The following is a 12,338-nucleotide window of genomic DNA, read 5'->3' as shown; positions in this document are numbered from 1 at the left end:
CGTGGTGAACGTTATGCGGCAAACTGCGTGCAGGAAGTGGACAGATTCGGCAGGGGTAGTGTCATGGTTGGGCAGCCATCTAAAAACTGGCATTTTGACCTGGTCCACGTGCAGGGCAACCTTTGCACAGGGACAATGACCAGATCCTCCGGCACACATCGTCCAGTTATGGCCAACGCCAAAGCAGTGTTCCAACATGACAACGCCAGGCCTCACTTACCACGTCTCACAACGGCTTTCCTACAGAACAACAACAGGAATGCCTTACTTGGCCATCGACATCACCGTTTTTTGTACCCAATTGAGCATCTATGGGAGGAGTTGGACCGTGCCTCCGACAGATAACCACAGCCCCAGACCCTGCCCGAGCTGGCAGCAGCCTTGCAGGCCGAGTGGGCCACCATCCCCCAGGACGTCATCCATACTCTGGTTGCTTCAATGGGCAGGCGGTGCCAGGCAGTTGTCAACACACGCGGAGGCCACACCCGGTATTGACTCCAGATGACCTTGACCTTGGTGGTGTGTCCTATCACTTACTCACAATGGACTAGAGTGAATTGTGAACAATCCTGCAACATTTGGTAATTATCGGACTCACCATTCAATAATTAAATCAATTCTCCAAATGTTACGACAATGTGGTTTTGCGTTTCTTCTTTTGAAGAGTATATATATACGGCACTTATCTAAGTACGAACCTCATCAATTCTTGGCTTCACAAAATCTTCCATCTGAATAGATCCGTCGGTAACCGTGCCGATATGGATAATATACCCATAGAAGTCTTGGACATCCGACACTTCAAAACAACCCGACTACAAAACATGAAGAAGTGTGTTTGTTTTTGTGTAACGACACCATTGGAGCACATTGATTAATTAAATATCGGCTATTGGATGTCAAACATTTGGTAATTCTGACTCTAGTTATCAGAGGAAACCCGCTACATTTTTTTTTCTAATACAGCAAGGGGTCTTTTATATGCACTAAGTCAGGGCTTCTAGAATATGGTAGCCCCACTCCCATGGCTAGTGATATTCAGTGTTGGGCTAGTAAATAACTAATATTGCCATGTCAGACAGGGCTTCTAGATTATAGTAGCCCCACTCCCATGGCTAGTGATATTCAATGTTGGGCTAGTTAATAACTACTATTGCCATGCCAGACAGGGCTTCTAGATTATAGTAGCCCCACTCCCATGGCTAGTGATATTCAATGTTGGGCTACTAAATAACTACCATTGCCATGCCCGATGGCTAGTGAATTTTTTAGGTCAGATGTTGCAGTTACGTCTATTTTGTAAATATAAATATCCTGCCCACACCCAACCCCTCAATGTTAGTGTTTTAAGTTCTATCTCCCTGTTTAGGTGATGTATCTGATTATTACTAGTATTTAGTAAAATTGTATTAACTTTAAGTAAAGTAGGGCTAGTGAATTTTTAATCGTGGCTAATAAATGTTTTAAATCACTGAACCCATGGCTAGCGCATTTTATGAAAATTCTAGAAAGCCCTGGCACTTTCCCACAGACAGGAAAGCACATACCACAGCCTTTGACCAGTTGTGGTGCACTGGTTGAAACGAGAAAAAAACTATCAGCTGAATGAATCCACAGAGGTGGTTCAATCCTCAAGCACCTCAAGCGAGCACTCAACCGACTGAGCTAAATCCCGCCCCAGAAAACATGAAGACTGGTACAATGATAAGGAGATGTAAAAAAGAATGTCAGCTTAAGAACACCCTATGATATTTTAAAGCACTTTTCCAAGACGGGACAATACACACATTGGCCGTTGATGCACCAGATCTATGTGGAATATGAAAAATACAGAGGTGACTAGTGGCGATTGATCCCACGACCTACTGTATCTGAGGCGATTGTTCTACCACTGCATCACATTCCCAGGTAACATTAATACAAGACTTCCACCAATGAAACACCGGCCTCGGTGGCATCGTGGTTAGGCCATCGGTCTACAGGCTGGTAGGTACTGGGTTCGGATTCCAGTCGAGGCATGGGATTTTTAATCCAGATACTGACTCCAAACCCAGAGTGAATGCTCCGCAAGGCTCAATGGGTAGGTGTAAACCACTTGCACTGACCAGTGATCCATAACTGGTTCAACAAAGGCCATGGTTTTGGCTATCCTGCCTGTGGGAAGCGCAAATAAAAGATCCCTTGCTGCCTGTCATAAAAGAGTAGCCTATGTGGTGACAGCGGGTTTCCTCTAAATACAGTGTCAGAATGACCATATGTTTGACGTCCAATAGCCGATAAGATAAAAAATCAATGTGCTCTAGTGGCGTCGTTAAATAAAACAAACTTTACTTTCCACCAATGAAATAAATATCTTTCCTATCATTAACAGGGCTACATGTAGCTCTGGATCAGCAGAAACGTTCGACAAATTATAAATTAAAATTCCAAATTTTATAGATACTCAGTTTGTTTGTAACAAAATATCAATTAATGCTTTTTAATCTTTTGCCAATTTAAAATAAAATTTGCCAGTTGTTTTCAAAATTGGCAGTTGGCAAATTTGGCGAGTGCCAGAGGTAGCCCTGGTTAAAAAAACAATTTGCATTATACAGGTTATTAACATTCCTAGGTGCAGTGATAAACCAAGTTTCATCAACCTAGAACTTATACATGAAGTTTGTGAGAAACTGATTTAAACATGAAATGTCAACATAAAACTAACGGAATTTTTTTTATGCAGCTGCCATTGTCTGGAGGGGGGTGAGATTTTTTTTTTTTTTTAACACCACCACTAGAGCACATTGGCTGTTAAACATTTGATAATTTGAAATAGAGTCTTAGCCAGGAAACCTGCTACATTTTTCCATTAGTAGAAAGGGATCTTTTATATGCACTATCCCAAAGACAGGAGAGTAAATACCACGGCCTTTGATGTACCAGTCATGGTGCTCTGGCTGGAGTGAGAAATAGTACAATGGGCCCCACTGATGGGGATCGATCCCAACCAACCACGCATCAAGTCTAGCGATAATTTTAGGCCCATTTTGACAGTCTAATTATTGAATTAATTTGTATCTTAAAAAAAAAAAAAAGAAGATTAAAATATTTGCATATTATTTGTTGATTGCATGCCCTTTGTAACATTACCACCATTTTGTGTGATTTGCTAAATAAAACAAGAATTTGGCTACAGAATTTCTGACTAGAATTCACCAAATTGATAATAATTGTAAGGGCCCAACTTAAATCTGTAAAAAAAAAAAAGGTATGTAAACTTTTTGTGTCTTACAGTCACCTCAGTAGTGATGGTTCCATGATCGGCCGCCTGCCCACCACTCTCGTGGTAAAAACACGTCCTGTCAAGAACAATTCCGCAAACGTCGCCACTCGACACTGACTTTGTGAGTCTATCCTCAGTCAGTAAGGCTACGACTTGTCCCCGTGGTGAAGGAAAAGCTGAAAGATTAAAGATTAAAGTTTGTTTTGTTTTAACAACACTACTAGAGCACATTGATTTTATTAATCGTCGGCTACTGGATGTCAAACATTTGGTAATTTTGATATATAATCTTAGAGAGGAAACCTGCTACATTTTTCCATCAGTACAAGGGATCTTTTGTATGCACCATCCTATAGACAGGATGCACATACCATGGCCTTTTATATACCAGTTATGGTGCACTAGTTAGAACGACAAATAGCACGATGGACCTACAGACAGGATAGCACATACCACTGCATTTAATAGTAATCTTAGTACTTGAAATCCTTCTTAAGTTCATATATTATAACTGATTGTATAATGGAAAATTGATCAATTGATGCAAACCAATTATAACCAATGATGGAATTCCTACTGATTCCCAACACAAATTTTTTGTTAAAGTTTTTGTTTAACAACACCACTAGAGCACATTGTTTAATTAATCAGCTACTGGGTGTCAAACATTTGGTAATTATGACTCGTAGTCATCAGAGGAAGGAACGGAGGAAAAGGTTTATTTAAAGACACACTCGAACACATTTTATTTCCTGTTATATGGCGTCAGACATATGGTTAAGGACCACACAGATATTGAGAGAGGAAACCCGCCGTCACCACTTCATGGGCTACTCTTTTCGATTAGCAGCAATGGATCTTATATATGCACCATCCCACAGACAGGAAAGCACATACCATGGCCTTTGTCCAGTTGTAGTGCACTGGTTGGAATGGGAAAACCCCCAATGCTATTGGAGATTTCTGGTCATAGCCCAGTGGTAAAGCACTTGCTTGATGTACGGTTATCTAGGATCGATCCCAATCAGTATACCTATTGCACTATTTCTCGTTCTAGCCAGTGCACTACAAATTATACTCAAAGACTGTGGTATGTGCTACCTTGTCAGATGGTGCATATAAAAGATCCCTTGCTACTGATGAAAAAATGTGTAGCGAGTTTCCTTTCTAATACTACATGTTAAAATTACCAAGTGTTTGACATCCAATAGCCGATGATTAACCAAAATAAATCAATGTACTCTAGTGGTGTCGTTAAACAAAACAAACTTTAACTTGACTAAGCACCGAGATATCATTCAATTAAAATTATTAAATAGCCGATGGTTAATAAATCAATGTGCTCTAGTGGTGATGCTAAACAAAACAAACTTGATTTATTTATAGTTTTTGTACTAGTTGTCACCCCTGTCCTACATGTCCATCTTTCTTGGTGTGGTTAAAACTATTTATCGTGCAATCACTATACATTGGCAAAATATGATGACTGGATAAATCTCTATATTTTCGGTCACTGACCAAAAATACAGGTCACTTGATATAAGCACGACTACTCAACTCAAGTATGTCAGACTAGATTTTCAATAAACATACTCTTTAAATCATTTGTTTTACTACAGTAAATACAACTAACTTTTAGTTTTGCAGTAACTATACAAAACTTATATATTTATTTATGAATTAAGAGTTCAGAAATGCTTTTTGAATATGACAGAATGTAGCTAGCGTCTTACAAAGAAAGAAAGAAATGTTTGATTTAACAACGCACTCAACACATTTTATTTATGGTTATATGGCATCGGACTTATGGTTAAGGTTGATGATACTCAATTTGCATACACAAAAATGGAATACATAATGAATTCCTACTATTCCTGTAGAACTGCAGGATAAATAAAATAACCGATCACTGCCTTAAGATATTGTCTTTATCCTACTCAAGTCAAATGGCAAATGTTGCTCAGCAAAACCTCACAACATTCACCATTCAAACCTACACAGAATACAAACATGATTGTGCACCCTACCGAAAAAACCCTGATTTTACTCGAACATATAGCGATGTTAATGCAGACTAAGAGATGGCCACTCGTAAAAAATTATAACAAGCGGAAAAATAAAAATCGGTAATGGAATATTAAAAAAGCGAAAATCTGTTTTATAACGGAAAATAATCATGTTTAAGGATAAATCCGATATCTTAAGGCAGTAACCAGACTAGTCATCATCCCCATCCTACAGGATGTTCCTACCGTAATGTCCATCCGTCTTCGTGTAGTTGTATCTGTCTGAACAGGCTGTGTTAGGAACTCCTCTCTCCCACAGAACGTCCAGTGCTGGAAAGTACAGTTCGATCTTTGAACCAGCCATCTTGGCTGAGGCAGTCTGGGACTGTTCCTATAGAAAAAAACAATAAGAGGGAATACAGTTAGTATAATTTATATACTATTACTGTTCTGTTCTGTTTTCTGTGTTGGTTGTCTGTAGGAAAGTGTATATAGAAGATCCCTTGCTACTTTACTTAAAAATGTAAGAGGTTTCCTTAAAGTCTACATGTATATCTCAGAATTATTAAATGTTTGACATCCAATAGCTGATGATTAATAAACCAATGTCCTCTAGTGATGTCGTTAAACAAAACAAACTTTCTTTTTTTAACTGAATACAATAAAATAGATGTTTAATGACAACCTTTTTTAAATGATGATACATTCAATGTCTCTACAAATGATGTGTTAGGATCAAACCTGTCCCACTGGGCTCATATTATGCAAGTGCCCATAGTCCTGTTCCATGAAAGAACCACAGCTAAGGTTAATTACAGCCATCCATTTCAAGTTTTTACAGCCATCCATTTAAAGTTTTTACAGCCATCCATTTAAAGTTTTTACAGCCATCCATTTCAAGTTTTTACAGCCATCCATTTAAAGTTTTTACAGCCATCCATTTAAAGTTTTTACAGCTGACACACGCAAGCTTTACAACCGTTCCACAAAGCAACCGTACAGTAGTCATAAGTCCTCCAACCATTAAAATGTTCAGTGGGAAGTTTAATAATACGTTAATTACCAACCACTCGGAAAATCTTGGATGTCCTCAAACATCGACAAGGTAGCCTCACCAGTTTATTTATGACATGGTAATTGCAAAACACATAAGACATGAGAGTTATCTCCCATATTTTCATGTGAAGGTTATATGGCCCAAAATGTTTTAATATTAAATTTTGAGTTTCATGAAAGATATTTTACATATTAGATCCATTTTAACACAAATAAATATATACTGTTCTAAGCAAATCATCAAATGATCATCTAACTGCCATTTGACATCTACATATATGTTAGTGGCTTACAACTGCCTTGTAACAATTGTACATTTTCACCACAATTTACAATGATAGTAAGCTATGCTCTGTCATGCAACAGGCTGGCAATGGTAAAATAAAACAGTTAAGATTGCGATGGTAGGTATTTACGATGACAGTAGTGCTAACTAAAGATATTAATTCAGCCCTCGGGATTGGTCTGCTAACTTTGAACTCCTGTTGCTTGCGGTAAAACCCATCCATATCAATATGCAGTCCTCTCTCCTCTGCCAGATCCATTATCTGATCAAGAAACACCGGGTCACCGAATCTACCTTGATGTAGTTGCCAAACCGTTTTACCTGAAATATAACAAAAAACGTGGCTATTCCGAATCTACTTGATGTAGTTCCCAAATTGTTTTACCTGAAACATAACAAGAAACGTGGCTATTCCGAATCTACCTTGATGTAGTTCCCAAACTGTTTTACCTGAAATATAACAAGAAACGTGGCTACTCCGAATCTACTTGATGTAGTTCCCAAACCGTTTTACCTGAAATATAACAAGAAACGTGGCTATTCCAAATCTACTTGATGTAGTTCCCAAACTGTTTTACCCGAAATATAACAAGAAACGTGACTATTCCGAATCTACTTGATGTAATTCCCAAACTGTTTTACCCGAAATATAACAAGAAACGTGGCTACTCCGAATCTACTTGATGTAGTTCCCAAACTGTTTTACCCGAAATATAACAAGAAACGTGACTATTCCGAATCTACTTGATGTAATTCCCAAACTGTTTTACCTGAAATATAACAAGAAACGTGGCTACTCCGAATCTACTTGATGTAGTTCCCAAACTGTTTTACCTGAAATATAACAAGAAATGTGGCTACTCCGAATCTACCTTGATGTAGTTCCCAAACTGTTTTACCTGAAATATAACAAGAAACGTGACTATTCCGAATCTACCTTGATGTAGTTCCCAAACTGTTTTACCTGAAATATAACAAGAAACGTGGCTATTCCGAATCTACTTGATGTAGTTCTCAAACTGTTTTACCTGAAATATAACAAGAAACGTGGCTACTCCGAATCTACTTGATGTAGTTCTCAAACTGTTTTACCTGAAATATAACAAGAAACGTGGCTACTCCGAATCTACTTGATGTAGTTCCCAAACTGTTTTACCTGAAATATAACAAGAAACGTGGCTACTCCGAATCTACTTGATGTAGTTCCCAAACTGTTTTACCTGAAATATAACAAGAAACGTGGCTACTCCGAATCTACTTGATGTAGTTCCCAAACTGTTTTACCTGAAATATAACAGTCGTGGTGCATTGGCTGGTACGAGAAATAGCCCAATGGGCCCACAGAAGGGGACTGATCCAAAACCGACTGCGCATCGAGCGAGCGCTTTATCGCTGGGCTACGTCCTGCCCCCGGTGGGGAAGGAAAACAATCTACTGGGTCTACCGACGAGGTTTGATCCTACAACCCATGGAACTTAGATCCATGTGAAACAAGCCACAGAGACTAAACGTTTGTGTTCTCACTAATCAAAATTTCAAGGATAATGCAGAGTACCAGTAACTGCTAGCTTGAAGGAGAGTAACCAAGTTTGCAAGGAATAACTGTCTGGTATTGATGTTGAATACCTGCTAACTTGAAAGAGGGTACACCTTCTTTTCTAAGCATTCTTTCAAAAGCTTGAATTCCCTTCGCCTTCATTTGGAAATAGTTCTCTTCTGATTGCCTCAACACCTCCTTGATCTGGAAAGATGAAACATTCAGAGTCACTTAATATAAAATGCTTGTTAAAAGATCCCTGCCCACACACATTCCGTATGGCAATGTACTTTTATTTAAGTTGGAAATGACAGTATTTAATCACCTTATCTTCAGTATATACCATGTTTCAGTGGAGAGAGGGAGGGAGGGAGAGAGAGAGAGAGAGAGAGAGAGAGAGAGAGAGAGAGAGAGAGAGAGAGAGAGAGAGAGAGAGAGAGAGAGAGAGAGAGGGGGAGGGAGAAGGAGAAGGAGAGAGGAGAGAGAGAGAGAGAGAGGAGAAGGAGAGAGAGAGAGAGAGAGAGAGAGAGAGATGGAGGGAGGTAGGGAGAGAGAGATGGAAGGAGTGAGGTAGGGAGAGAGAGATGGAAGGAGTGAGGTAGGGAGAGAGAGAGACCAAGAGACAGAGATGGAGGGAGGGAGTGAGGTAAGGAGAGAGAGAGATGGAGGGGTGAGGTAGGGAGAGAAAAAGTGCAACCTTTCATAGCTCATTTTCAATATTTAGGGATGTTTTTACAACACCCCCAGGTTTTTAAAAAGTTTTAGTCAATCTCACTTTTTCAGAATTCTTTTCCAGTTCAGGATATGTATCGCCCTGAAAAATAGAAAATAAACAGAACTGTTAACCTTTTCGTGTCTGTGCCAAACAGTGATACATGTATGGACGTAGCCTTTTTGTAATGTCAAACTAATAGCAGTGTGCCAACATGTCCACAACACAGTTACATCAACGGCATGCCATCATGCAATGTATGGGTTAACGACAAACACATTTTTATATTTCTGAAACAAAGTATCAAAATTAGGAAACACAGATTGATGTATTTCTGCTATATTGTGATGACACATTTATAAACATGGATATTAAATTGAATACAGAAAATGTTATTAATCAGAAGTTATATAAATTTATTTATCATATAATATCTTACATTTTCAGTGCAATCAAAGTATGTGATATTTTTCAGATCACATATTTTAAGAATTTGATAACTTTGCAAATTAGATGTAAATTAGTTGAGGTCTCGGCACTAGGTTTATTGACATTTAAGCAAACGTACTTGGTGACACTCCATGATTGACGTATGCATTCAGTCATCAAATAAAAACATTTCAATGGCAATTTGACACACTGAAAGCTGTCCAGCGTTCAGAAAACAAAAAACGTTAGGCATAACTTTATTTTGATGTAATTACATCCAAAATGACGTCATTCGAGTTTGACGTCATTTGCATTCAAAAATACACTGCGCCACATATTCTTACGTCATTTGAATATCTAGTAATGGCGGACTGGAATTAAAGTTGCGTGTACAGTTTACAAAAACATGTTGTATTAAGCTTGAGCTTATATGATAAAGAGATTATTACCCTCGTGTATTTCAGTATCGTCAATATCATATAAATATAAAAATATATTATTTTTATTCCTAATACCGTATAACCAGAAATTTTCGAGGATTTTTATTTTCATGGGTTTCGAGGGTAAGTAGTCAGCATCGAAAATACAAATCCTTGAAAATATTTGAAAAAATCAATAAATTCTATCTAAAAGATTTATTATGAAAACCATAACACACTGACAATTTACCGGAACATTTTATTTCCGTCATGCGCATTCCACCGGATACAACAAGAGAATAGTATAGTCAAGACAACAAGTTAGAATTTTAAAAACGTTATTGTGTGATCTCACTGTTTGTAGAATATAATGAAATATTTTTAAATTTCGTATATTGTTTTTGTCAATGTCCGCCCGCACTGCATCAGTGATTCTGGGGTGGATGAATGCAGATTTCAACATTTCCTAGCGTATTTTTAATTCTGCCATAACTTTCATAATCCACCTTGCATGAATTGGTTTTTTCGCCGAAGTACGCATTTCCATCTTGATGTCTGTTACAACTTCGCCGTCTTTCATAGCCAGGGAAACCTGGTGATCTCAGACTTTAGGGCGTACTTAAGTGGTTTGTTCACACATACGTCGTAATTGGCTTTACACAAAATCAAAGACTGTGATCAGTTGTCTGGCGAATAGCATACCGGGTATCACAGTGGCCAGTTAGGCTACAGGTGACTGCTCTATTGTTTAACTTTACACGTCGGTGGTATCGAACAACTGGCAGCCAAGGTAAAACATTAATCAAGAATAGCAAGTATTCTCGCAACTAGACTTGCTAAAACTCGAAAATAAAATCACTTTCAATTTAGATTTGGCAAACGACGAAAATAAGAAACCTTGAAATGTTTTTATACCCCAAACCATGAAAATTTCCGGTTATATGGTATATGATATTGATGATACCGAAATACACTTTGGTAATAACCTCTGTATAATTTTAGAAAATACACGATTTGTCACAAGTATTTTTTAATATGGAAAATATCAATCATGTCTATGTTAATCAGTATTTGTCGAGATTCTGCTGATTATTTAGGTGGGCTTGATATTTTACATATTTGAAAACATTTGTAATGAATCCCTGCAATTTTCCATTATCCACAGAATTTTTTTTCTGCTGTGGACTATATTGGAATTTTCCCGTATTGTCAAAAATAAAATATACTTTGTAAACTGAAAACAGATTAAAAGTAAATAATAAATCAGTAAGTGCACCGTTATTACTCAGTATCTGAAACTCAGCGCCACCAGGCATGGATTAAAAATACATGTACATTATCAGCATTAAGCAAGTTCCAACTAGGTCACTGAACTCTGTTGACAGGTGCATTGCATTCACTAGATTGTAGGGTGTGTGTGTGTGTATGGGGGGGGGGGGGTGACAGCTTATTATACATTGTTGAATTGTGGCTATGGTGGAGTATGGGTTTTATTCTCAGTAAAATGTTCAACATACACTCCTACAAATCACTTGAAATGTCATGGTCGGCCTGATGATGAAATATGTGTAGATATACACACATATAGAGAGAGAGATCTTTCTGACTGGTTTTTTTTTAAAAACGCCACAAACATTTAACACAGAGACAAAGACTTTAGTTCTTCTTTTTTCTTGGCCATTACAAACAAGGATGATAATGAGATGAATGGTGAAGCCGCAGTATTTCCATTTCGGTATGGGACTACTTGACAGGGCCGTGCTCCACGCTTGCTGTTAGTTGAGTCATCTCGGTTTTACCCGAGCCCGGGGTACATGGAACCAACATGGTAATCACCCCCCCCATGTGGGGTCATACACTCTGGAGACACACCCATAATTGCACCCGTGAAGTGGGTGAAACTGTGTATTTGGTCATACACCTACCCACTGAGTCTAGCAGTGCACTCACTCTGGTATTGGAGCCGGTACTGGCATGAAAAATCCCCCATTGCCTCAGGTGGGATACGAACCCGGTACCTACCGATCTAAGTCTGATGGCATATTTCATGGGCGAAAGTAGAGTCTGCGACTTTAGATTTAATTGTACGTAAGTCTTAGATGGTGTTCACAACCCCAGTCTTGAGAAGGGTCGTGAGAAGGGCCGTGAGAAGGGCCGTGACAAGGGTCGTGAGAAGGGTCGTGAGAAGGGTCGTGACAAGGGTCGTGAGAAGGGTCGTGAGAAGGGGTCGTGAGAAGGGGTCGTGAGAAGGGTCGTGAGAAGGGTCGTGAGAAGGGCCGTGAGAAGGGTCGTGAGAAGGGCCGTGAGAAGGGTCGTGAGAAGGGTCGTGAGAAGGGTCGTGAGAACATGGAGGTGTTCCATTTGTATATGCTGTAAACACTTGAATTTTAAAAAAAAAATTGTAATAACATATATCATGATTTGTATTTTTTATGGTGGCAAATATTTTATTATTTAGTAAATAAAATAACTCCATAATTACCAGCGACTGCACAACATCGTCAACCAGGGATAGTAGTAAGCCTCGCTTGGTACGGAAAATGTCTTCCGCTTGTTTCATAGACCGGTGTATTATCTGCCGGAGTTTGTGTCTGAAATGAAACAGAATGTTTAGCAACACCTTTATACAAC

At 38.6% G+C, this 12,338-nt stretch overlaps 1 protein-coding gene across 2 annotated transcripts in view; it reads right to left on the bottom strand.

The window, feature by feature from the left end:
• The window catches only part of LOC121373749 (alanine--tRNA ligase, cytoplasmic-like), a 39,888-nt gene that overhangs the window by 17,400 nt on the left and 10,150 nt on the right, over positions 1-12,338 (bottom strand). Inside the window, exons 7-13 of one of the 2 annotated variants that reach the window (XM_041500506.1) lie at positions 12,190-12,298; positions 8,923-8,961; positions 8,237-8,351; positions 6,798-6,931; positions 5,515-5,659; positions 3,272-3,438; positions 699-815 (exon numbers count right to left, since the gene is read on the bottom strand). In XM_041500506.1, the coding sequence (XP_041356440.1) occupies positions 699-815; positions 3,272-3,438; positions 5,515-5,659; positions 6,798-6,931; positions 8,237-8,351; positions 8,923-8,961; positions 12,190-12,298 (826 nt within the window). The remainder of the gene's footprint in view (positions 1-698; positions 816-3,271; positions 3,439-5,514; positions 5,660-6,797; positions 6,932-8,236; positions 8,352-8,922; positions 8,962-12,189; positions 12,299-12,338) is intronic. The other variant, XM_041500514.1, reaches the window with a different exon arrangement.

Source organism: Gigantopelta aegis, chromosome 1 (genome assembly GCF_016097555.1).
Source record: "Gigantopelta aegis isolate Gae_Host chromosome 1, Gae_host_genome, whole genome shotgun sequence".
In the NCBI taxonomy this organism is placed as follows: domain Eukaryota; kingdom Metazoa; phylum Mollusca; class Gastropoda; order Neomphalida; family Peltospiridae; genus Gigantopelta; species Gigantopelta aegis.
Note: the sequence above shows the minus strand (reverse complement) of the source record. Positions and strands in the feature narration are given on the sequence as shown.